Source organism: Mus musculus, chromosome 1 (genome assembly GCF_000001635.26).
Source record: "Mus musculus strain C57BL/6J chromosome 1, GRCm38.p6 C57BL/6J".
NCBI lineage: Eukaryota > Metazoa > Chordata > Mammalia > Rodentia > Muridae > Mus > Mus musculus.
Genome location: NC_000067.6, coordinates 182,462,437 through 182,485,582, shown reverse-complemented (window position 1 = coordinate 182,485,582; position 23,146 = coordinate 182,462,437). Strand labels below are relative to the sequence as shown.

General features: G+C 47.7%; 1 protein-coding gene across 1 annotated transcript in view; it reads left to right on the top strand.

Moving 5' to 3' along the window:
* The window catches only part of Capn2 (calpain 2), a 50,358-nt gene extending 32,028 nt beyond the window's left edge, over positions 1–18,330 (top strand). Inside the window, exons 10-21 of the mRNA NM_009794.4 lie at positions 1,211–1,380; positions 3,036–3,047; positions 3,925–4,136; positions 5,841–5,877; positions 6,970–7,035; positions 8,275–8,332; positions 11,637–11,701; positions 12,591–12,659; positions 12,984–13,062; positions 14,788–14,904; positions 15,346–15,404; positions 17,348–18,330. Coding sequence (NP_033924.2) covers positions 1,211–1,380; positions 3,036–3,047; positions 3,925–4,136; positions 5,841–5,877; positions 6,970–7,035; positions 8,275–8,332; positions 11,637–11,701; positions 12,591–12,659; positions 12,984–13,062; positions 14,788–14,904; positions 15,346–15,404; positions 17,348–17,371 — 968 coding nt within the window. The 3' untranslated portion in view covers positions 17,372–18,330. The remainder of the gene's footprint in view (positions 1–1,210; positions 1,381–3,035; positions 3,048–3,924; positions 4,137–5,840; positions 5,878–6,969; positions 7,036–8,274; positions 8,333–11,636; positions 11,702–12,590; positions 12,660–12,983; positions 13,063–14,787; positions 14,905–15,345; positions 15,405–17,347) is intronic.
* The last annotated feature ends 4,816 nt before the right edge of the window (positions 18,331–23,146 follow it).

The window sequence follows — 23,146 nt, the reverse complement described above, 5'->3', positions numbered from 1 at the left end:
AGGCCACAGAGCTTTCTGGGGTTTGAACCCAGGCGATGTGGCTACGAAGTCACTCTTACTCTGGAGGCAGGCCATGGTCATATATTGACTCTTGTTGCAGATGAGGAGACAGAGGTTCGAGGTGATATACCAGACCAACAGAGCAAGTAGACTAGCTGGCCAGTCCCTCCAGTCCCAGCACGCAGTCACCAAGTGGCAGTTCTAGAGGCTACCACTGAGAAGCCCCTCTGCCACCCACAGGAGCACCCTGTACCCGTTAGATGGGAGGTCCGCAGATGCTCTCTCAAGGACCTCAGAGTGAATGCTCTTGGCCTTGGGGACCCTCTGCCTCTACAGTACTTACTCAGTGCCACCGAGGTAGCCTAGAGCTTCATACACACGTGTGTGCCAACACAACTGAGTTTAAAGAAGCAGTTGTAACATGGCTGCCAACACTGTGAGACCGTGCTTCTAATTCTACCGCAGAGGTCATTGCATGAGGGGTGGGAGGCACTCAGACCAAGGGTTGGGGGTGAGATTCAGGGTCTTCCTGCAGATGGAAGTATGGGTTGTAGAGGCACTGTGATGGTGAGCAAGAGACACAGATGCTTTCTGGTCTTTGCATTTGCCAAGGGGTGGGGGCCAAAAGACAGGCAGTGTGGGAAGATGGAGCATCAAGGCAAGCCAGCGGCGTAAGGGCAGAAAAAAAAGAACAATTCCTGATTTAGGTCCTCCTGAGATTTATACTGTGCCAGTGGCCCTCCATTTGCTATGACAAGGGTGATAAGCCTTCAGGAAGACTTTGTAATGAGACCAAGAACGTAACTCTGATGGGAGTGGTTACCTCACATGCCTGGTGCCCCCGTTCAGTTCCTAGTACTTGCAACCCCTGCACTCAGAGGTAGAGTCAGGAGATCAGAAATCCAAGCTCATCTTCAGAGACATAAGCAAGTTTGAGGCCAGCTTGAGCTATAAGAACTTGGTGCCAGAGGAGAGAACCCGAGGAAGCAGTCTCCTCATGATAGCTTCAGGCCTAGCACACCTCTGTCAGTAGCCACTCCATCTAAAGGGTTGGTTGCCTTTGGCCTCTTCTGTGCCTCCTCGTCTCCCACCGGCTCCTTTTTTCTCATCCTCGACTGACCAGCTCAGCCACAAGGCCAGGCCCGCCCCAGTTCTCAGCTCCTGGACATTTATTTATTCAGAGCTGGGTTCCTCTGACCCTGTTCTACAGATACCTTCTGGATGAACCCTCAGTACCTAATTAAGCTGGAGGAAGAAGACGAAGATGAGGAGGATGGGGAGAGAGGCTGTACCTTCCTGGTGGGTCTCATCCAGAAGCACCGGCGACGGCAGAGGAAGATGGGCGAGGACATGCACACCATTGGCTTCGGCATCTATGAGGTACCGGCAGAGGATGGGTGGGGCTCCGCCTTGCCCTCCCTTCTCCCAGCCCCAGCCACTCAGACCCCAGAGGCAAGACTTGGAATAAGACAGAGGACAGGGAACTTAAGCCAAAATAAAGACGCCAGCTCAGCCAGACTTAGCAGTAGCTGACCCGAGGTCTGTACAGCTAGCTGTTTGTGTCCCCAGGGACCTTCTGGCCCTTCCTGGGGCTCCCACGAGTTCCGTGCTTGGAAAAGACCTCTGTGTCCCTGTTCACATTCCGTAGTCCTAGAATTCTGGTTGGCCCAGCAAACTCAAAAGAAAAAAAAAAAAAAAAAAGACTTAAGCTAGAACAGAATATTCTAGAGCACACCAAGACGTATTGTGAAGCTTACGGCTCCTAATGGTCAGAGACCAGCCAAGTCTTTGGCCTGGATGGGCAAGAGCCCACAACAGGATAAAGAAGTGTCATTGTGCTCCCCGGGGACCTGCAGGCTGCAGCTCTGCTCTCACAAGCCCCTAACTGCTCAAGGGGCCCTCTGTCATTCCAAGCCAAAGCAAAGCCCCACCTGCCTCAACTGCGCCAGAGGGGCAGCCTTGGCAAGGCCCTCTCTCTCTCTCTCTCTCTCTCTCTCTCTCTCTCTCTCTCTCTCTCTCTCTCTCTCTCTCTCTCTCCTTCAAGCTAAGGGCTAGAGCCAGGAGACCTGACTCCATGTGAGGAGGGCTCAGCGGCAGAAAACATGGCCTTGCTCGGCAGATGGGCGGAGCACTGAAGACCTCAGGGTGGCTGTACAGGTGCCTTTTTGTTTAGTGAGTGAAGTCCAGCAATTTGCTGGACTCCTCCTGGTCCTGCAAGCCCGCCGCCCGTCGTTCTCTCAGCCCCATGTTTAGCAAGGTCACGTGGTAGCCTCAACATAACTTTGGGTAATGGTAAACATTTCCAAGCCAAGCCTTGCCCACAAACTCCAAGCATACTCTTAGCACTCTGGGAAACCAGACTAGGTGTCAGGGAGAAGGTCCAGCTCCTGTGCGCAGCCCTGGCAACATGGCTGCTTCTGATTGGCTGCTGATCTGAGCTCCACCCACCAACCTGAGAAATGGGGTTGGACAAAAACCATCACTTGCAAAGTATACCTAGTATATTCTAGGCCTCTGAAACGGAGGCTCTGAAGCTGAGGACTTGGGCAGAATAGCTCAGAAATGCAAAGTGAATTGTATCTGCTTATGCATGCACTTGGAAGTCCAGTCCTGGGCTTTCAGAGGTGGGCAGGATGTTGCCCGTTATCAGTCCCATTTGACATGTAAGAAAACTAAGGCCAGTGAAGGGAAGTGGCTTAGTGGAGGAGATCCATACAGACTGGATGTGGCTGGCTTCCTCCACCTGTATTCAGTCCTACTTTCCCTGAACAAGAGGTGGGTGTGGGCTTCCACACAGCCAGATGATAACCAAAAACAAGTCACCACATGCATGAATGGTAGTAAGGGCCCGTCCGCCTTATCACCGGGTCCTAAGATGGTTTCCTTCCAGTGTGGCCTATGTACTTTGAGTTGCAGTGCTGACCTGGTTAATAATGCCGGAGCTACCTAGAAAACACTTGGTGAAGAGTCGGGCACAGTGCTAATGTGTTCACATCTGCTTCCCAAATCTGAACCAGGCCTCCTTTGTTTTTCAGGTTCCAGAGGAGGTACGTCGGGCACATGTCAGTCCCCAACCCTAGGCCTCTGCCTGCCAACAAGATTGAGGCTTAGCCAATCTGAACTCAGGGAGTAGTGGGAGCTTCGGAAGGGGCTAATGGCTGAGGGATGAGCCCTTGACTCCACAGAGGCCCCGTGGAGGTGGCTTCAACTCTGGGGCCGACTGGACTAAGCTCAGGGCTAAGTATCTAGAGAGTTCATTAGTGCTTACTGTTTCCCCATGACCCTAGAGTAGCCCTGAGAACAAGTGGGGGATGGGGAGGGGGTGGGAGGAGCAGAAGCAGCTCCCAGACAACATGCCCTTCCACGCATGACATTCTATCTGAGCTTTGCTTTCCTTTCCAGTGTAAGTAATTAGCCATCACCCCCCTGGGCACTGTGGGCATGAACTGGGGTACAGAAGGCCACATTAACAGTAATAAAATGCATAGCAGCCGAGTGACTCAAAAGGCCATTTATTAAATGGCCACACTAGGTGCCCAGACCCATCCATGGGCATTCAGATAGACAGTTGAGCTTTACTGAGCTGTGGGCCCAGCCCTGGGTTACATCTAGTTTGCCAGCTGGGCTCCTTTCTCTGCCTTGTTTTTCCTTTTGTCAGCGTGTGAAACACAACCCAGAACAGACCTGGGGCCTTCGTGAGGGAGGGGCCTCTGGCACCCTGATTGTCACCTCGGGCGAGGTGGACGGGAAAGGGACATTCCTGTCACACCTGGTCATGCCTGAGCTCCTTACTGGTCATGTGATGCTTGGGGTGGAAATTTTGATCCCCGACCAAAATGATCCAGGCATCGTCCCCACTGTCCCTCTGGGAGTGAACGTGACAAACTTTCAGGCTCTGTCCTCATTGCTTTGTTTAACCATCAGCTAACAGGGCAGACCAACATCCACCTCGGCAAAAACTTTTTCCTCACAACCCGAGCCAGGGAGCGGTCAGATACCTTCATTAACCTCCGCGAGGTCCTCAACCGCTTCAAGCTGCCCCCGGGAGAGTATGTCCTCGTTCCCTCCACCTTCGAACCCCACAAGGATGGCGATTTCTGCATCCGAGTCTTCTCGGAGAAGAAGGCTGACTACCAGTAGGTTCTACTACCTCTCCCTGTTCCCAGCCTTGGTCTGCCCTTCACCTTTCTTTTGCTTTAATACCAGCAGCACTTGACAGGTCAGTGTAGAGCTGGAGAGCCCTGAAGTTTCTACTCAAGGAAAAAGCCACTCAGGACATCTTAAGTTGGAACAGGGCAGCTGGGGAAGGGAGTGGCTTGCAGTCCAGTTTCACAGTCTGTCTATGAATTACCAATCATTAATATCATCCTAATGGCCCGTGTACACCTGGCATAACCCTTGCTTTCCCAGGTCACGTGTAATGGATAATGTCAATGTCCAAAACCTTCCCAGTTTTAGTCAGAAAGTGTCTGGTGGAGCCTTTTAAGTAGATATGACAAGTTCCCACCATTGTCCCTGTGGCTTCGGCTCATAGTAGTGTCTGCTACCCTATCACCCTGTCAGTCATTTAGCCAACAGACAGAACCACCCCTGGGCAGTGTAAGCCCAGGAGAATCACTGAAAGGCTGGAGGGACCCCAGCACTGATGGGGCACCAGGGACAAAATGGGGAGGACAGGTCAAGGGCATTCTGGAGAACCATAGTTGGGACAGCCTTTGCCAAGGACCTAGAGGTCCCATAGATTGTGTCTGATGGAGTGGGTACAGGCCAGTCTCTACCCATCACCTCCTGTGAAAGGAAGAGGCGGAAGGAGAGAGACCAGGGTACCTTTGCTTCAAGATAATACAGGACACTGAAAGAGCTTCAGTTCCCAACAGCTGTGAACCAATAAATGCCACTAGAGCATGACGGTGCTCCCTGCCATGACAGGTCCTCCTGTTTGATTGAAGTTTGCTACAGGGAAAGGGCCGAGTCATTTCACTGGGGGAGTCCCAGTGTGTCCAGCTTCGTCTCCACTGATGAGATGGAGTCAGGCCCTAATATCACTGTGAAGGCTCTGCTCTTGGTCAAACCCTATCCTGCCCTTCTCCCAGGGAAGGGTTAGTCCCCAAGGTAAGCTCTCTGCCACTCAAAGCTGCTTCCCTGACCTAGGATAGCCAACCTACTGCAGATCCCAGTTAGCAGCACTTAGAAGTCCCTTTACTCTCTCGTGACAATTCAGGCCTGCAGGTGGGACTCTTAGTAACCTAGTTTAACATTACAGGCTCCCAAAGAAAGCCTTCCCAGGCTTAAATATCCTCACCAAAGGACCCAACGTATGTAAGGGACTGTGTGAGAATAAGCTAACTTTGCCATCAGGTTCCATATGGCTTACTCCAGCCCAATGTGGGACAGAGTCGGAGGCTCATACAAGCACGAATGATAGCTTTCTCATGGCAAAAAATGTTTTAGATGGAACTTCAAAGTTGTCCTTTGAGACCAGGGATGTAACTCAGTGGTAGGGTGCTTGCTCAGCCTTACAAGGCACCAGCACTTAAAAACAAACAAACAAACAAACAAACAAAACCCAAAGCTAAGAAACAGATGCCAAGAAACTGTCTAGCCAGAAGCTAAGTGAGTCTCTAGAGCCCTTGCTCTATTCCACACGGGAAGCTGTTTGATAAAGACTCAAAGCAAAAAAGTATCTCTGCCCTGGCTACTGTTGCCAAGGGGCTGTGTTATCACAGAAACTCCCTGTGCCACAGCATGCTGGATGTAAACACTGCTGTTCCATCTCAACTTCTGCAGTAATGGTTCACACTCTCCAGTCCTCTAGTAACAAAATATCCCTCTGTTTCCAGAGCTGTTGATGACGAGATCGAGGCCAACATTGAAGAGGTATTTCTTCCTAACTAACTCTGTGCATTTGATGGACACATAGTATGTGACAGAGAAAAACACTGCAGGGGTGGGGGCTGGGGGGATGGCTGGGCTGTGTGAAGACACTTTGAAAGCCAGGCTACAGCCAGTCTCTTGTTCATTAAAGCCCGAGGGGTGGGGAAAGACAGATCACTAATGCTGCACTCAGAAGGCCACTCCCTCGCTCAACCTCACTTTTATCATTTATAAAATGGACTCAAAGTTTCTGAGAGTTCTAAGAATGGTTCAGTGGTAAATCCCAAAGGGCTCTTAGGGAATGTAATATAGGACTTTCACCCAAGGCCCAGTCTTAGCAAAAGGACTGCAGGCTAGAGAAAGGAAGGGGTCTTGCTTCCTCTCGATGAGGCCCTGAGGTGACTCTTTGATTGGATCATAGCTGCTGAAGTCTGGTGTTTGTCATATGTACCCAGTGGGACACCAAACGGTTTGTAATTGACTAAACTATTCCACGGCATTCCACTGGGCTCCTGTTGGATGGACCATACAAGGTCATTTTAGTTAAATATTAAAGATACTTGGGATTACAAGAAGTTAAAGGGTAACCTGCCTGTGGTGTGGTTTCCACTTCCTTTCATGGGCTTTAGCTAAAACAAAACCAAACACCTTACTTAGCTGGGCATGGTGGTGCACACCTGTGACCTCAGCACGGGAGAGGTACAGGCAGGAGGATGAAGAGTTCAAAGCATCTATTGCTCTACAGTGAGTTCAAGGCCACCCTGGGCTACTTGAGATCCTGTCTTGAAAAGGAAAAAAATATATCTTAAAAGACAGGTGTGGTGATCCCAGCACTAGGGGGGAGGGTCAGGAATTCAGGCCATTCTCAACTCCATAAGTTTGGGGTCAGCCTGTGTTATATGAGACCTTGTCTCAATACAAAGCAAAATAATTAATTCTTCATATTGCCATTCATTGTAAGGCCAGTATCCTAAGAACTCTGGTCTAAGGGACAGGAAGACTGGAAATGGGGGGGGGGGCACCATGGGAGGGGGAGGGGCCCTTGCTGTCAATCTCCCCCTTAACAATTTCCTGTTTCTGTCACTCGCCTTCTAGATTGACGCCAATGAGGAGGACATTGACGATGGATTCCGAAGGCTCTTTGTTCAGCTGGCTGGAGAGGTAGGTGTCACCGAGGTCCGGCTGACATAAAGAAGTGACTTCCTGGAGGAAGAGACTTCCATCTAAGGGGGAAGAAAGCAAACCAAGCAAGAGCTGAAGAATTGTCCCCGTCACTCAGACTCTTAGCTCAGCACCCCTTGTTCACATCCTCTCAAGCCCTCTGCTGACTTCTGGGGCAGCCCTCTCCATAAGATTCTCATGTTGAGGTTTTTTAATGTGTGTCCTCTCTGTCCCATGCCAACGGAGACATGGAACTTGACCTCCATACACATACCTGAGATCAAAGGGTCCCATTCCTCCGGAATGTAAGCGGTTTACACCAAAGAATTACTTGCCTTTTTCTTGAACTAGTTCCCTAGCCCTACAGTCTCGCTACACAGACAGTCCGCCCTTTCTTCCCAGCAACTCCGGAAGCAAAGGCCCCTTCTCCACTGTGTAGCTCTCTCCAGTGTAACCTGGAAGCCGGCTCATCACAGTGCTAAGTCAGATGCTGTTCACGCTGAGGCACCACCTGTCTCCCTCCCCTCAGGTTCTCAAGGGAAGGGGCCTCAGAGAAACTTACCATCCCCACTGACTGAACCACACACATCCCTCCACACACACACCCTGGGCCTTATCCATGTTGCATACATTACACAAACACATCTAAGTGAACAGAGTTGGCTGGACCATGTCTGAGGAACTCTGACAAGTGACCCCAGACAGATGAGCCATCTTGGAAATAGCTGATTTTTTTTCATTAATTTATTTATTTACTCACCTATCAGCCCTCCTCTCTCCCAGTGCCCCTCACACAGGTCCTCCCCCATTCTCCCCTCCCCTTCTCTGAGAAGAATGACCCCTTCCCTCTGGGTAACCCCCCTGCTTCCTACACATCCAGTCACTGCAGGACTAGGTGCATCCTCTCCCACAGAGGCCAGGCAAGGTGACCCAGGAAATGGCTGGTCTTAAGCAGTTTCAGGAAGCCCAAAGTCTGAGTTGTAGAGGGTAGAGAAGGCTTGCCAGGTAGGAGGGATGGTTAGAGAGCACTAGGCTGCCACAGAGGAAGGGTAACTGACTAGACCTAGTGTGTGCCCTCCATTATGATAGTATGCTAAACCCAAGCCAGGGCAGTACTTAGTGTAGGCTGGGGACAATAGCACCAACATCACTTCAGTTGTTAACAGTATATTCAAGATTGCATGGCTAAGATGCTAGCCACAGAGAGCCCATAATGATGTTGTGGTCATATGTCCACAGGATGCAGAGATCTCTGCCTTTGAGCTGCAGACCATCTTAAGAAGAGTTCTAGCCAAACGTAAGTGTCCCCTTTGCAAATCCATCATCACACTCTTCCCGCTTTGGACATGAGGGGACATGGGATCCCCCCTTCAGGCACAAGTCAGCAGCTACTCTCTGCTTCTACACCAGTGACCTTTGCAGTGTCAGTACTGGGGAGATATAGGACGGAGCAGACTCTGGGTGAGGTAGTGCCCTAGAGCAGAGGTTCCTGGGTCTAGAGATCACAGATCAAATCCAGGTTCTCCCATGTCTGAGCTCTGTGATGTAAACCAGGTTTGACCATCTGTTGGACTCCCCCGACCCCCATCTGAAAAATAGACATACTATGACTTTCTCTTCCCAGTGGTTGAATATCACTTCGTGAGATAACATATAAAATCTGCCTGCACGCTGTAAATGGAAGCTCTTATAATGACTGGCTGGTAAGAAAAGGCTAAGTCGGCCCAGACGATGGACACCACAGTCCTGAGTTTCTAAGTTCTCTGCCTACCTAGGGGAGAGGTCGCCTGTCACTGATTGGCCAGAATGGTGGACAATATGTCATCTTACCCTCGGGCTAGGAGAGATCGATTGCAAAGTCTCAACTCCTCACGTTGAATTAAATGAGCTTCAACTCACTTGAGCCAATGGGACAAATAAATAGCGTCTAGATTCTGGAATTACATGCTCAAACCCAAGCCGGAGGCGTCCATAGAGCAGGGAACAAGACTAGGTGGAGGCCGGAGAAAGAGGCAGAGCCAAGGATATCGCAGCTTTTTTTTTCTTTTTTTTTTTTCCTTTTTAACCTTATGGTTATTACTTTAAATTTTTTCTTTTGCTTTTAAAAAGTATGGCTATTATTTTTCACATGTATATATGTGTGCACATGTACATATGTGTGTGTGCACTTGAATTCCACAGTACACACGTAGAGGACAATATTCAGGAGCCGTTCTTTAAATTTCTACTGCATGGGTTCTAAGCATTGAACTTCAGTCATCAGACTTGCTGACAAGCACCTTTACCTGGTGACCCACCTTGATGGCCTTTTTGGCTTCTATAGCCTAGAATGACCTCCTTGAACTTGGTGTGTAGCCCAGACTGGTCTTGATCTCACAGCAATCCTCCTGCCTTGGGCTCATAAGTATTGAGATTATAGGTGTGATCAGCCATGACAGCTTCTCTAGCTGTTTCTTAAATAAGAAGTTAGCCAAAGGCCTGGAGAGATGACTCAGCAGTTAAGGGAACTAACTGCTCTTCCGAAGGTCCTGAGTTCAAATCCCAGCAACCACATGGTGGCTCACAACCATTCATAATGAGACCTGACGTCCTCTGGTGCGTCTGATGACAGCTACAGTGTACTTAGATATAATAATAATTAAATCTTTGAGAGAGAGAGAGAGAGAGAGAGAGAGAGAGAGAGAGAGTGATTGAGAGAGATTTAAAGAAAGAATTTATCCAAAGACTACTGCTCACCTCCCCTGCTGTTGCTCATCCCTAGAGAAGAGGGGAAATATATTTCTCCCCTCCAACCCTTACAAATCATGATGCCCCGACATGATAGTGGATAGTTAGCATGCCATGCCTGAAGTCATGCAGATTAGAAACAGGCACACATCCCAAGCATCAGTTCTACCTGTCATCATGGATGCCCCATGGACTCCAGGGACTGCCGTTCTATCTGACACCACCAGATGGCCTCCTACTTGACCCCTCCGAACAAAAGCAAATCCTTGTTTTAAAGCCAAAGAGTAGCCCAAGGTCTGTAGGGTCTTCCATACTTGGTGTGTGTCCCTCACATGGGAGACAGTGGGTTGCAGCATGCGGTTCGTGCTGTAGGATAGCATCTATTCTTCACAGAACACTCAGCAGTCAGAGTGAGGGTGGCTGGAGCCAGCATCCAGGCAGGCCAATGCAGGGCTTCCCCAGGGCTGGGCTTAGCTGCACTCTCCCTCTTCCAGGACAAGAGAATAATAGTCTTTACCCTTGTGGCTGCCTGGCACAAGGATGGTGAGAGGACTCCTTGAATGTTGGCTGTAGTGCATGCAGAAGACAGAGTCTCTTTGTCTCTCACAGCTGAAATGCAGGAAGAGCCAGGCCATGCTTGGTCCAGGCTGCTTCTAGTTGAGGAAAAGCATGTGTTGTTGAGCTCAGGCCCCTCCTCTGCCTGCCTGGTGACTCTGGCCTTCTGCCTAAGTGTCCCCACACAGCCTCATGACCATACTGGACAATGGGTTGCTGTCTAGTGGAACAAGTTTAGTGTTGAGATGTAAGCCCAAATAGTCTACAAAAACATCACCAAAAGGGTTATTCCGTGTGGCCTGGAGAGATGGTATGGGGGTAATGTGCTTGCCGTGCTGGCACGAGGGCCTGAGTTTGAATCCCTAGAACCCAAGTAAAGCCAGGCACAGTAGCATGCACCTGTAACACAGTGTTCCTATGGTGAGATGGGAGATGGAGACAAGAGTCCCCAGAATCTTATGGGCATCCCAGTCTAGCATCCACAAGGGCTAACAACAAAGAGACTCTGTCTCAACCAAAGTGAAAAGTTACTACTGACACCCAAGGCTGTCCTGACTTGTATGTACCATGAGCCAAGGTACATACCCATCCATACTCACACACATGCAGACACATCCATCATACACACACATTACTGTCATCCTCGTTACACACATATACGCTTGCACACACACATGCACACGCACACAGTTGCTCCTCATGAAGCCCACGGAGAGTGTGACAAGAGTCTCATGCCACCTGCCACCACCAATGGACTCACCTACAAAAGTGCAGTAGGTTCTGGGTCCTCAGCCCTCTCTGTCATCTCAGACAGAGATACAACTGTCTGCAGATAGACCAGTGGAACTGCTGCCTTCCTCTCTCTGCTCGGAACCTACAATGAACACACGTGCTCTCTGGCTGTGTGTGACCACCAGCAGTTTTCTACCCTGTCAGCATTTAAAGGCCCAGCTATAATCAGGTGTGATAGCACATGTCCATGATCCTAGCCCTTGGGAGTCAGAAGAAGTGTTGAGTTTGAAGCCTGCCTGAGCTCAATCACAAAACTCAAAAAGTCCAGTCATATTTTTTATTCCTTTATTGCTTATTTTGATATTAAACCCTGTTTAATATATCCATGGCAGTCATACAAAGAAATCAAACACGCCTAAGACTTTCTGTACCGTCCCCATTTGACAGCCAGTCAAACATGGCTAAACTAATCCGATTGGCTGTTGTAGTGGTCAGCACAGAGGAAGAACATGTTTATCTTTGTAGAAAGTTCTGGGAGACAGTGCTGGTCTGGAAGGCTCTCCTCATACATCCATTTTATCTTTTAGGCCAAGACATCAAGTCAGACGGCTTCAGCATCGAGACCTGTAAGATCATGGTGGACATGCTGGATGTATCCTTTCACGCGCTCCAGAGCCTGCTTCCTCAGATAGGGGAAAGTGAGCCCACTCCCACGTGCCCTCAGAGGCTTGAGGTGTGGACAGGCAGCCTGGCAGGTGTGGGGCTAGAAACCAGGGCCATACACTTGCCATCTCTGGTGTCTTCTTGGGTGACATCATTCTCTTCCTTTTGCTAAGCAGAGCTTTCCTAAACCATAGTGGGTCTGACATGAATCCGTGTCCTTGGCAAGATTTCCTTCTAAAACCATGTGTGGTGGCACACTTCTGTTAATTCCAGCACATGGTGGGAAGCAGGAGGATTTCCAGTTTGAAGGCAGCCTGGGCTACATAGAAAAAAAAATGTCTCAAACAAACAAAAACAAACAAAACATTTCTAGAGCTGAAGATGAAGATGTGTGCCGCCGCTGTTGTTTGTTCTCTTTGGCCTATCCCCTCTGGGATGCCCACCTGTCCCTGGAGCAGACTAGCCATGCTCTCCCCTCATTTCTAATGCTCAGTATTGGAACAGTCCACGCATCTATGACACCGCGTCTACTGGCCGCACGGCATTTTCCTATGACACAGCTCCCTTCACAAGACGCCTCTTCACAATACTTGAATAATGATCAAGGACCCAGATCTGTCTCTCACCTCCTAACAAACTGTTTAGTGAGATCTGGGGGCCGTAGCCCTCTTAGTCAGCTGACAGCGGGGCTCTATCACACCCTTCCTGCTGTTCCCTTTTGAGGAAACTTAAGGGTGTGAATGAAAAGCAGAAGGCAGATCCTCTGTGAAACCTCTGTGCTTGTGTTGGGAAGACCAGCAGAGCCAGCCCGTAGGCCAACTGGATGCCATTGTACCCAGTGAGTGCATACTCCAGGAGCTTTCCTTAACCGAGGGCAGGAAGATGGGAGTGGCAAGCTTGGCCTGAAGGAGTTCTACATCCTCTGGACGAAGATTCAGAAATACCAAGTATGGCCCTGGGCACCCTGGGGCGGGTAGATCAGTGTTGGGGGGACATTCTGGCATATGTGTTAAGATGTAACTGTTGTGGAGGGTAGGGGCACATTTCCAGGGGAATTGAACTCTATCAAGTCCTTGTATGCAAGGACTTAGCAAGTGACATAGCCTTGTCCTTTCCTATGCCTGATAAGTGACCAGAAATGAGGTCACTGTCAAGAGTTTCCAGAGAAGGCTGAGGGGAAGCCCTTCAAGCCCACTCAGCACACACCTCACAGGCGTCTTGACACTGTTTTGCTTGGGTCACGGTTCTAATGAGCATTTTGCGTGTTCCAGAAAATCTACCGGGAAATCGATGTGGACAGGTCTGGAACCATGAATTCCTACGAGATGCGGAAAGCACTGGAAGAAGCAGGTAACACTTTAGACTCTCCCCTCCTCGCCTGTGTTTTCTGCTGAGCACCTCTATACTGTATACCAAAACCTTGCTTCTGGATCTGGAGATGTAGCTCAGAGGTAGAGCTCTTACCTACCATGCACAAGGCCCTGGGTTCTATCCCCGGGAGCAGCCTGGTAGAACAAGCAGGTGAAGCCAGCTTTCAAGTATGTGTGTCTTTTTTGGCGTGTTTGTTTTTGTGTGTATGTGCGCATGTGTGTATGCATGTGCATCCCTCATGTGTATCCCTCTTCATACTCCTCACACTCTTCTCTGCTGCTGCTGCTGCTGCTGCTGCTGCTGCTGCTGTGTGTGTGTGTGTGTGTGTGTGTGTGTGTGTGTGTGTGTGTACTCCTCACACTTTTCCCTGCAAAGCTGATTTGGTAGAATCTGACTGTGTCAGCCTTCAGGAAAGCCCCAGAAGAACAGATATCAGTAACTAGGAAGTAAACCTAGCAAAGACCAACACAGGAGACTTCTGCACTTTGAGAACAAATCTGACTCTAAACAACAGTGGTTTAAACAGCATGCATCTTTCCCTTAAGCAGCCAAGGCTGGGATGGGGCTGCCTCCTCTTAGCACTCCAGGCTCCTTCTGTCTACTGCTTAGGGATCTGGGACAATAGGTCAACACTATCACATGCTGTCAGTAAGTCCATACACAAAGGGTTCCTTGCTTTTGAAGGCATACCCATGACTTCTGTTTACACACACCATTGGCCAGAACTTGCTCACAGTGTCTCATACAGCAAAGAAAGCTGGGAAATACTGACAACATGCCCAGCCAGCCATGGGCCTGTTGAAGTTCCTTTTTAGTTCACAAGGAAGATTTAAGATTAATTAGTTTGCCACAATCAGTCCTCTGTTAGAGCTAAATCTTCCTAAAACTAATCTCCAAGCTGATTTAGAACTAACTTAGAAAAAAATGGGATCATAGTTATCAATACAGATTAGCAAGACCATTGCTGCTGACTGGCTCCCAACACACACTGGGCAGCTCACAACCACAACTCCAGCTCTCAGGGATCCAGCACCCTCTTCTAGCATCTGCAGATACTGCATACAGGTGGTGCACATGTAGAAAAGTGTGCTGGTTCAGTGGGCAAGAGCAACCACTGTGGATCCCAAGGATCCTGGTTCAAATCTCAGGAAGTGCTTCATGGCTTACAGTTGTCTGAACTGGCTGGCAAGATGGCTCAGCGGGTAAGAGCACTGACTGCTCTTCCAAAGGTCCTGAGTTCAAATCCCAGAAACCACATGGTGGCTCACCACCAATAATGAGATCTGACACCCTCTTCTGATGTGTCTGAAGTCAGCTACAGCGTACTTATGTATAATAAATAAATCTTTGGGCCAGAGCAAGCAGGGACTGAGCGAGTGGGGCTGACCAGAGTGAGCAGGGTTGATAGGAGCAAGCAGAGGTTGTAAAAACTCAATTCCCAACAACCACATGAAGGCTCACAACCATCTGTACAGCTACAGTGTACTCACATATATAAAATAAATAAATAAATCTCTAAAGAAAAGCAGGTACACACATATAAATGTTAAAAATATAAAAATAAAGTGATGGAGAGAGAGGGAGAGGAGAGAGAGAGAGAGAGAGATTGGTTCCACAGCATGTGTGGAGAGCTAGATTGTAGGTGACACTGACAGAGCTAAGCAGTGGACCTGACACTCACAGATGGTCCCTTGTCCCCTCCAGGTTTCAAGCTGCCCTGTCAACTTCATCAAGTCATCGTTGCCCGGTTTGCAGACGACGAGCTAATCATCGACTTTGACAATTTTGTGCGGTGTTTGGTCCGTCTGGAAACGCTATTCAGTATGTGGCTAAGGCCTTCTCAACCTGTGGGTCCCAATGTCTTTGGGATGTAATGACCCTTTCACAAGTCTCGCCTAAGACTGTAGGAAAACACAGGTTTTTACATTACAATTCATAACAGTAGCGAACTTCCGAGTGCGAAGTAGCAATGAAAATAATTTTATGGCCAAGGTCACCATACCCTGAGGAGCTGTATGAAAGGGTGGGAGAGTTAGAATGCTTGAGAACCACTGGCCTATTTCATCCTTCTCGGGGGGATGGGGGTGCTGTGCAGTCACTGGATGTGTCTGTGAATTGAGAATAAATGTCCCTGTCGTTAAACTGGGGAAGCAGAGAAGAGTAGTAGCTCATGGCATCCAACAAAAATCAGCTGCCGCATCAGGCGCTGCTGCAGCCTGCAGCTCTGCTCCCTCACTCTCACACCCTGACCTCTCTCCACAGAGATATTCAAGCAGCTAGACCCTGAGAACACTGGAACGATACAGCTCAACCTTGCTTCGGTAAGTCGACAGCTCACACCAACCCCGACTCCTGGGAAGGCTGCTGCAAGATGGGTCAGAACAGGCTACTTTGGGGGCTACCTCAGCAGGCTGTTCCTGGGGTAACTGACCTGAACAGTTTGTTCCTAGGGTGACCTGAACAGGCTACTCCCAGGATGACGTTCTTTTGAAATTTTGCTTCTGGATTTTTTTTTTTTTTCTGGTCTGTTGGGGATAGGCCTGTAAATGGTTGGGAAGTCCCATGATGCACTTCGAGTTGCTATTTCTGAACGACTTGCTTATTCTCCAACCTAGGAAAACACACCTGGTCCTCTTGTCCCATGAGCTTTGACTGGATCATAAGCACTGGGTTAGACTAAGGTAGCTGGGTATACCAGATGGCTGAGGAGAGAACTGGTCAGCATCTGAAAGAATGTGCTTGTAGAATGAAACCCTTAGGGTAGAATCCAGGCCAACTTCTAGGAAGACCTGCCTGCCATTCATAGAACATATCTACCTAAAGCATTTTCTAGGACAAATACTTCTCTCCACTCTCTCCTCTTTAAAAGGAAGCTAACAACAATCACACATATTTGCCATGATAGGCTTACGTGCCTAGATCTCAAGAACACATCTCTTGAGATCAATGTGGTAGGCAACTTTCACCGAAACCAAAGCGTAGGACATCCCCTTGTAGTCCTGCTAACAGAAGGCTCACACTAACAGAACAACTGAGTAGTAGAGAGCCTGCTGAGCACTTATAAGGCCCAGGTTCAAGTCCCAGCACTGCAGAAAATATTAAAATCAGCAAAGAATCCAAGACCACATGAGTGCAGTTGGTCCCAGAGCTTGGTGGGGCATAGTCCACAGAAGGATGCTGTACTTGGTGGGAACACTACTTCTCCGGGTCACACAGGACAGCAGAATGGCAAGACACAGATAACCTTTTATTTTTTCCCTTGAAGTTTGAACTCTGATGCTCAAACAGCTGTACACTGCCCTGCCATGTGTTTAAAGTACAGGTATCCAAGTGGAAACCTTTTAACCAGTTACAAATGACCAGCTGCTTAAAGCTATATGTTTTATCACCTAGAACTCACCCTTAGCCTAAGCCTGCCATTTAAAGGGAATCAATACAACTGGAGCATGAAACACGCCATGTTCTAGAAACTAGCCTATTTCTCATTTCTGCAGGACAGCCAACTCTGCCCCCACCCCCACCCCCACCCCACTCTCTGCTCACACATACTGGCTTGTCTATGCTGACCGACCCCTTCCCATCTCCTAAGGAATGTGTACCCTCCATTTCACTTACCTTCCACAGGTTCCCAAAGATCCCTTAGGAGACATTGCCAAGGAGGAGCCATGTCTACAAAGTCGCCCCTTAGTTATACTGTGACTTCCATGATTTCAACCTCAGTTGTGGGTTACATCGCCCAGCTGTCCTGTCCAAAGTCCTGATGAGTTGGTGTATTCCACATCAATTTAGAGTCTGATAGAGTTCCTATAGAACTGAAAGTAGAACCAAGGCTGAAAGCAGAGGGTTTGGATGTCCATATCACAAACCCTTTTTTTTTTTTTGAGACAGGTTCTTACTATGTAGCCCTGGCTATCCCAGAATTCTCTATGTAAACCAGGCTAGCCTCAAATTCACAGTAATCTGCCTGCCTCTGCCTCCCTATAACTCAAGGTATGCGTCACCACCCCCACCTCCAAACCTCTGATGTGGTGTATTGAGGCAGAAGTGTGTGAAACTGGTTCACATGTTATTTGAATGTCACCCTTCATGTATTCAATACTACAACAACCACCAGTTCAAATCACACAAATTATCAAACTTCTAAGACGAGACTCCAGAAGGTAGGTTCAGCCATCTCCAGAATAACTCAAAGCCACCTATAAGGTCTTTCATTTTAACAACGCTCCCTGAATGAGTGTTTTGTTTCTTCTTCTTTTTTTCACAGTGGCTGAGTTTTTCAGTACTCTGAAGTTACATGCCTGGAGAGGTCTAGTGGAAGAAAACAGCCAATGACTACACTTAGACACTTTGTATCTGGACCTTGAACTTACGGGAACATTGACTTCATCGGATGATTATAACTGAAGAATATAACCGTCTGGGATAGATGAACTTTTCACATATCAGAGTAACATATTTGCATATTATTAAACCAAATGCAAATGAATTGCATAACCCTTGGTAAGGTCAGAGGAAGCGTTACACCTGTAAATAGTATATCCTTTTTACTTCTACACATTGTCCTGGCCATAGCAATATTAAATCAGGAAGGAATGCAGAGAGCTTTAAATAACTGGGCAAATAGTAAACCAATCTCAGAGGCTACAAGGCCTTGATGGGAATATTTGAAGAAATTTTAACTTTTAAATGCAGTGGTGGCACCTGCCACAGCAGCCCAGAGACTGCCGCTTGCCCTGAGCGAACTGAGAAATACAATGACGAAGTAGTCTGATGGAGGCATCTAAAGAACCCAGTCTGATGGAGGCATCTAAAGAATCCAGGAGCCAGGAGTGTCTGACACAAGGCCAACCTGGGCTGCCTAGCAAGACCCGATCTCAGAAAATAAATGCCAATTTAAAAAAAGGGCATGCTTGCTTCCATCATTTGGTTCTAACAGAAGATGGTTTTTATATACCTTTAGCATTCTTAAACTCAAGTCCTTGACCATATTTGGCCTTAGACACTTAGGTCTGACAAGTAGTAAGTAATGAGATCACTCTGACCAACTGAGCCAGGTGTGCCGTCTGCAAGAAGATCGTGATAAACCCCAGGGACTGTGCCTACAGCTGGGGAGGACAGGGCTCAGAAGATCTTCTTAAAACAACCAAGCTGGCTTCTTCATCCTGGGAAAATGCTAGCAACCATACAGACATATTGCCTTATCTACTTCCAAACGTACTGTTAATAAAGAGTTACAACACAGTCGCACCATGCCTTGTTTTTCTTCATAGAGCATGGCCCCCATGGGAGGGCTGAGGAGCACACAGGTAACAGCTGGGTTCTACTTACGTGAGGTCTGCTGCTCTGAAGGTTCAGACACTGAGAAGGCATCTTGCCTATAATTAAACTATGGAACTGTACAACATTTTTAAAACTCTAGTTCAGAAGTTCTGGTCACTCTGGCAGAAAGGACAATCCTAATTCCACCTGCTTGGTCTGGTTTAGGACGGTTTTGGGGAAACCCCCTATATCATTGCTGGCTCCAGAGCTTAGGCCTGCTCCCATGGGGATGGGGGGCCATTGTGGGAGCTGAGAAACCCACATAGTAAATCACTAGTCTAGGGCTAGACCTGTCGCTGGTGATCCTTGAAGAATCACAAAATGGGAAGGGAAGAAAGAAGGCAGCATGATGGGAAAGTGCTACCCACTATTTCATGGACAGTTTTGTGGGCAGATCCTCACCTCCTAGGGGTAGAGGATATATAACAGGATTGCATATAGTCCAGACAGATCTGGACCTATGTAACTAACATTGGCCTTGAACTCCTGATCCTCCTGCCTCCACCTCCACAGTTGGGGAATTATAGCACCATTTCAAGTAGTAGATGGGTTTCTCCAACACAGCTAAAGGTGGGCTGGGAAGGTTAAGAAGTTGGGAGAGTGTGTATGGAACTAACTCGGGTCACTGGATTGAGCTTTCTCTGTTCAACACTGAGGGGTTTCAGAATAGGGGGGAATGGGTTGTCTTGGGAGTATGGGTGACCAGAGTAGTGTTGGTGAAGGACTGAAGATGGGATTGGATGGAGGAAGGTGATAGAATGTTTGAAGTCTGAGGTTAGGAGACCTAGCAGGGAGAGGGTGGTTATTCCAATAAGGGCAGCAGTTCTAGACCTGGGTGGGAGTGAGGGCAGGGGTCCTGCTGTAAGAAGCTGAGAGGAGGGTGGTCTTGGGTGAGGTGTGAGCTGGCCCCTCCCAAGTGGCAGAGGCTACTCTTGACATCACTAGCTGGCAGCATGTAGCCAGCCCATCTGTCGCTCTCCCTGATGCCAACTTTGCTTTGTTGCAATGAGGACAGGGTTCAGTTCCCTGCATCTCATGGCAGCTCACAACCTGCTGTGACTCCAGTTCCAGTAGATCCGATGCCCTCTTCTGACCTCCATGGGCACTGCATGCATGTGGTGCACAAGCATATAAGCAGGCAAAACAACAATACACACCAAATAAAAATAAGTAAGCCTAAAACCAAAAACCGGTCGGTGCTCATTTTACAGGGAGGAGATAGACTCCCATCCTTTTTGATCCCATGGGAACTGTTCTGGCCTGCATCTCACCACCACTCCTGTAAACCTCTGCCCTGAATTGCTAGCCCACACCTGCCTTAGCTCTTCTGTGGACCGGACACACTCATCTCTTCAGTTTTTCTTCTCATAGCTTCTCCTCAACAGCATCACAATCACACTCCTGCCCCATCCTGACCCGTCCTTCCCCGGCACCAGGGATTCTAAACTGTCCTAGCTAGATTCACTTCTTTGTTCCCCAAATCGCTTCTCCACCTGGTACCGTCTAGCTAATTAACAGCCTATCAGTCTTCTCATGTGGCTACGGTCCAAGTTATCTGTCATGGGTGCTCCTAGGTACACCTCCAGCCTCCAGGCCCCCACCGCCCACCCCTGCCAGGCTCTGCTGCCTTTCATTCCACTCAGTTCTTCCTCTGACCTGAGTCCACATTCCCCTAGTTTCCTCCTGTCCCTTGCTTTTGTCAACTGTGACTCCAGTCACATGACACCACCTCCAGCCAAGACTTCACCTAAAGTTTACACTCTCCTCCTTAGCATGGCCCACTGCACAAGGCTTCCTTCTCCCTTTTGTAAAAACAAAAAGCACCTATAAATCCTGCTGTTAGACTGGCTAGCACACACACACAGAACTAAAGAACAGTTAAACTGTTGGATAAATTATGAGTTTGATATAGCCATTGAATCCTAACACACAATAGCAAGCAAGCAACAGAATACAGAATTGTTTCCAGCAGGCTCTCAGCTATGCAAAAAAAAAAAAAATCTAAAAACGAGACTACAAAACATACCCAACAGTGTCTCTCCAGTGTCCACTGCCTACTCTACACAAGACTTCCTGCTTTGTATGTAAAATTTGGAGTGAAATTACAAATGAAATAAATTATATGTACTCAAGTAGTATTAAAAGGAGAGAAAGTATTAGACTGAGTTCTGTTGTAACAACCACTTGTGGCTTATTTTCATCATGATTTGAAGACAGATTGACAACCCACAATTCTGAGGTCTTAGAAAACACTGAGTACCAGAGATTATTTCTGTTGAGTCGATTGTTATGTAAAATCTGGCCAGAATCGATGCCTTCATTGTGTAATTCCTGTTAAAGTCTCATAGGCATTGTTTAAGATGGTTTGCATATATGAGGTCTATGTGATTAGTTTGAACATCTGTGAATCCCAAATACATCTCTAGTGTGGGTGGACAAGGAGTTGTAGAATTGTACTGCAGAGGATTAATGTTGCTATACACAACTTAGGGGTGTGAATAAAAAGCTGCTACTTAGGAACCTTAAAAAAAGAAAAAGAAAAAAAAAAAAAAGAATTAGTCCTAGACAGAAGCTGCATCTAAGGCTGGTTAGAATGCTTCAGGTCCAGGGCTTAATCACTGAATTTTGGGCTAATTTTCGGCCCTTGAAAGCCACCTCTGTGTCAGACTAGCATCTGGTAATAGATAAAAACTGTCTTAGAGTCTATCAACCTAGAGTCTAAGAATGTCATCACATAGCATCTGAGACCTACAGGAGACTCCCCATCTTGCATAACTGCCTCTCTGATGTACCCACCAATGTCTTAGGTTGCCTTGATTTGTGACTTCCTTTGCTCTACTATAACCTTTGTGGAACTGCTTCCTTGTGGGAACACAGGAACCTGGAGTAACCTGGCTCCATATATCCTGGCCCTTGGTCATTCAAATTGACTGAAGACAAACGGTTTCTTATTTCCTTGAAAGCTGTGTTACTTTGAGTCAGTAACCTTGGTCTACACTTTCAAATATTAGCCCCAAGAAGCTTTGGTACTTTAATAATAAAACAGGTAAAAACCTACAAAGAGAATAAAAAGGAATGGTAAGGGTAAGGGATTTGCAACCAGCCAACAGCCGGCTTGGCTTCCTTCCCTACTTCCCACATCTCCTGCTTCTATAGACTTGCGATACTCCTCGGCAGTCTCCACAGTCTCACTGCCAGTGTTAAGAGAACAAGTCTCCCAGAGGTCAACTGTCTCGGCAAGGTCGGACAAGTAATGACTGCAACAGTCTAGTTCTAGAACTCACGTCGTATTTGTCTCCTACTGCAACAGCTCATACAAATCCAATGGCTTAAAAACATATCCATGCCAGGCAGTGGTGGCGCACGCCTTTAATCCCAGCACTTGGGAGGCAGAGGCAGGTGGATTTCTAAGTTCGAGGCCAGCCTGGTCTACAAAGTGAGTTCCAGGACAGCCAGGGCTATACAGAGAAACCCTGTCTCGAAAAAAACAAAACAAAAAACATCCATTATCTCACAGTATACAGCTGGGGTCCAACAAAATTTTCATTAGGGCACACCACACACATGAGGAGTCATCTCCGGACAGATCAGCTCACCTGGTAGGGTGTACTCAGGTCCACATGGCTACAAGCCTGAGGCCCTGTCTCCTGACAGTCCAGAGTTTTTCTTCATTTTCACACTTTCTGGCTCATGACCCCTTTCATCTTCAAAAACACCCCACATCTGGCTGACCACCCTTTCGGTGTCAGGCGCCTGCCTCTCCTGCTTTTCAAGGGCTCATGTGATTACTCTGGGCCCACCTGGATAATCTAAGCTGATTGGTAAAATCCCCAGTTCTGTGTCAGACTCACTAACTGGGGAAGGCACCTGGGTCTAGAATTCTTCCTGCTGTGCAGGCTCCATATTTAATCCATGTTGTCATTCTTTCTTCATTATCTGGAAGGCTATATTCTGTCTTTCATCCACTTTCCTTGTTAGAATTCAGTTACTCTTAAAAACATCTAGAAACAGGACAGCCAGGGCTATACAGAGAAACCCTGTCTCGAAAAACCAAAAAAAAAAAAAAAAAAAAAAAAAAAAGTCTAGAAAAAGTAACCAGTGGGTTTGCACCTACACCTTCTATTATGGTTTCACTAAGCAAAATGGGTTCTGATACAACTCATTACTTGGTTGGTAATAAAAATAAGTAAGTAAACAAGTAAATTTTTATAACTTTATGAATAATGTGTAAAGAGTGAGGACATTAAAGGACATTAAAATAGCCCAGCAGAAGTTGTAGGTCCAAGTAAGCTTTCTTTCACTATGGTCTCTATGACCTTTTTAAAAATTACTAAGTTAGGTGCTGGAGAGATGGCTCAGTGGTTAAGAGCACCAACTGCTCTATAGAAGACCAGAGTTCAGATCCCTTCACAGACATCAGGTAGTTCACCAACCATTTTAACCCCAGCTCCAAGGTATCCCACATTCACTTCCAGCCTCCATGAGGAAACAGGTACATAGCACACACACCCTCACCCCAGTCTCTTAAAAGCACAGTACTCTAGCCATTCAGCCTTGTAAACTGCAGAGATGCATATCTGTAATTAAGAACCACTTCTCAATCACACGACTGTCAGGAAGTTTTCCCACAGTGCCCGACTGTTGGATCAAGCAGTTCACTATTTCTCAGCTGTGCAGTAGGTAGCCCAATGGCTTATGCCCCATAACCAAAGCTGTGTATAACATTAAAAGGAAAACCAGGAAA